Source organism: Mus musculus, chromosome X, assembly GCF_000001635.26.
Source record: "Mus musculus strain C57BL/6J chromosome X, GRCm38.p6 C57BL/6J".
Lineage (NCBI taxonomy): Eukaryota > Metazoa > Chordata > Mammalia > Rodentia > Muridae > Mus > Mus musculus.
Window position 1 is genome coordinate 26,413,719 of NC_000086.7, and position 1,852 is coordinate 26,415,570.

Consider the following 1,852-nt stretch of genomic DNA (forward strand, 5'->3'; position numbering starts at 1 on the left):
TTTCCAATTTTGCAGAGTACAGGATTTTTTTTCTTTTTAGATATTTTCTTTATTTACATTTCAAATGCTATCCTGAAAGTTCCCTATACCCTCCCCCTGCCCTGCTCCCCTACCCACCCACTCCCTCTTCTTGGCCCTGGTGTTCCCCTGTACTGGGGCATATAAAGTGTATAAGACCAAGGGGCCTTATGCAATAGTGTCTGAGTTTGGTGGCAGATTATAGGATGGAAGCCCGGTTGGGGTAGTCTCTGGATGGTCCATCCTTTCATCTTAGCTCCAAACTTTGCCTCTGTACCTCCTTCATTGGGTAATTTGTTCCTTATTCTAAGGAGGAATGAATAATCCACACTTTGGTCTTCCTTTTTCATGATTTTCTTGTGTTTTGCAAATTATATCTTGGCTATTGTAAGTTTCTTGGTTAATATCCACTTATCAGTGAGTGCATGTGAAGTGACTTCTATTGTTATTGGGTTACCTCACTCAGGATGATATCCTCCAACTCCATTCATTTGCCTAAAAATTTCATAAATTCATTGTTTTTTTTCAGTGATTAAACATTTATTAGAGAAAATTAGTAAGCAGGTCCCAGAGTGTGGTGAACTCAGAGTCACCCCAGCCCTGTGTGCTAATACGCATACTTCAGTTACATGTTGCACAAAATTACCCAAGCAAATGCAACAGTATCTTAAGACAACTGTAAACAGTTTACCAAATAGTGTGAATTATAAGGGAGAGGAACACCCCCTCTGAGTATTTTAGGCAGTTTTCATATACCGAATAGCACTAAAACCAACAGTAAAGAATTTCTAATCACCCAGGTCTTAAGATGACAAGGAACAGCTTCCAAAATGTTTCTAGTAGCTGCTTTGGGACTGTGGCCTTTCTGAGTAAGTGCTACCTATTCAACTCTAGATATCTATTTTATAATAGCATAGTTTTAAAACAATATTTGAGAAAGTAAGCTTCACAAAGATAACTTTTTTTTTTTTTTTTTTTTTTTTTTTGCTGATGTTCACTGCTGTGTCCAAACTGATGTCTGGGTAATAGTGAGGGGCCCAACATCTGTTGGGTGAGTAAATAACCACATACATTTATTTCCCTTAAGTACTTAACTTACAGACATTATTAAAAATATATATTATCTATCATTTAGCTACAATCATTACCATGAAAAACAGGTTTTAAACATATGATAGTACTTTAGTGAGGTCAAGGACTGAAGGAAAGGTTAGATAGAGGTGCCGAAGTCTGCTGCTGAAGTCCTCTTCATTCAAGAGTCTATAGTCGTTTTCAAGATTCACACCAGAAGCCCCATTCTTGACTCAGCAAACCGGTCAGGGCAAGAGGTACACGAAGACGAACAAAGCCAGGTCGAAAAGGATGAAGAGCCAGAGATCCAGCCAGTAGGAGTGTTTCAGAAGCCCGTTCATCCCGGACTGAGGTACCTCATCTTGGTTCCTTCTTCCAGCTTCGAACGAGCCCCTCCGTTCCCGGACACCATCAGTACCAGACGCCGCCTGGCTCACCTCCATCTCCGCGTTGTTTCACTTCCGCGCAACTGAGACCAAACCTGAAGACCGCTTCGCGCCCAGGCTAGCAACCAATCAAATTCATTATTTTTAATTGCTGTGTAGTACTTCATTTTGTAAATGTGCCACATTTTCTGTATCCATTCCTCTGTTGAGGGACATCTGGGTTCTTTCCAGCTTCTGGCTATTATAAATAAGGCTGCTATGAACATAGTGCAGAATGTGTCCTTATTACAAGTTGGAACATATTCTGGGTATATGCCCAGAAGAGGAATTGCTGGATCTAGTGGTAGTACTAAGTCCAATTATCTGAGGAAATTCCA

At 40.4% G+C, this 1,852-nt stretch overlaps 1 protein-coding gene across 1 annotated transcript; it reads right to left on the reverse strand.

Moving 5' to 3' along the window:
* Positions 1–1,244: 1,244 nt before the first annotated feature.
* Positions 1,245–1,592, reverse strand: Gm2036 (predicted gene 2036). The gene has a single exon (XM_006535349.3). It carries the CDS (start codon positions 1,530–1,532, stop codon positions 1,335–1,337), a length of 198 nt encoding a protein of 65 aa, XP_006535412.1. The 5' UTR covers positions 1,533–1,592; the 3' UTR covers positions 1,245–1,334.
* Positions 1,593–1,852: the final 260 nt, after the last annotated feature.

Excerpts from the sequence above, each read along its gene's own strand:
- Gm2036 (XM_006535349.3), bottom strand. The coding sequence starts at position 1,532 with ATGGAGGTGAGCCAGGCGGCGTCTGGTACTGATGGTGTCCGGGAACGG.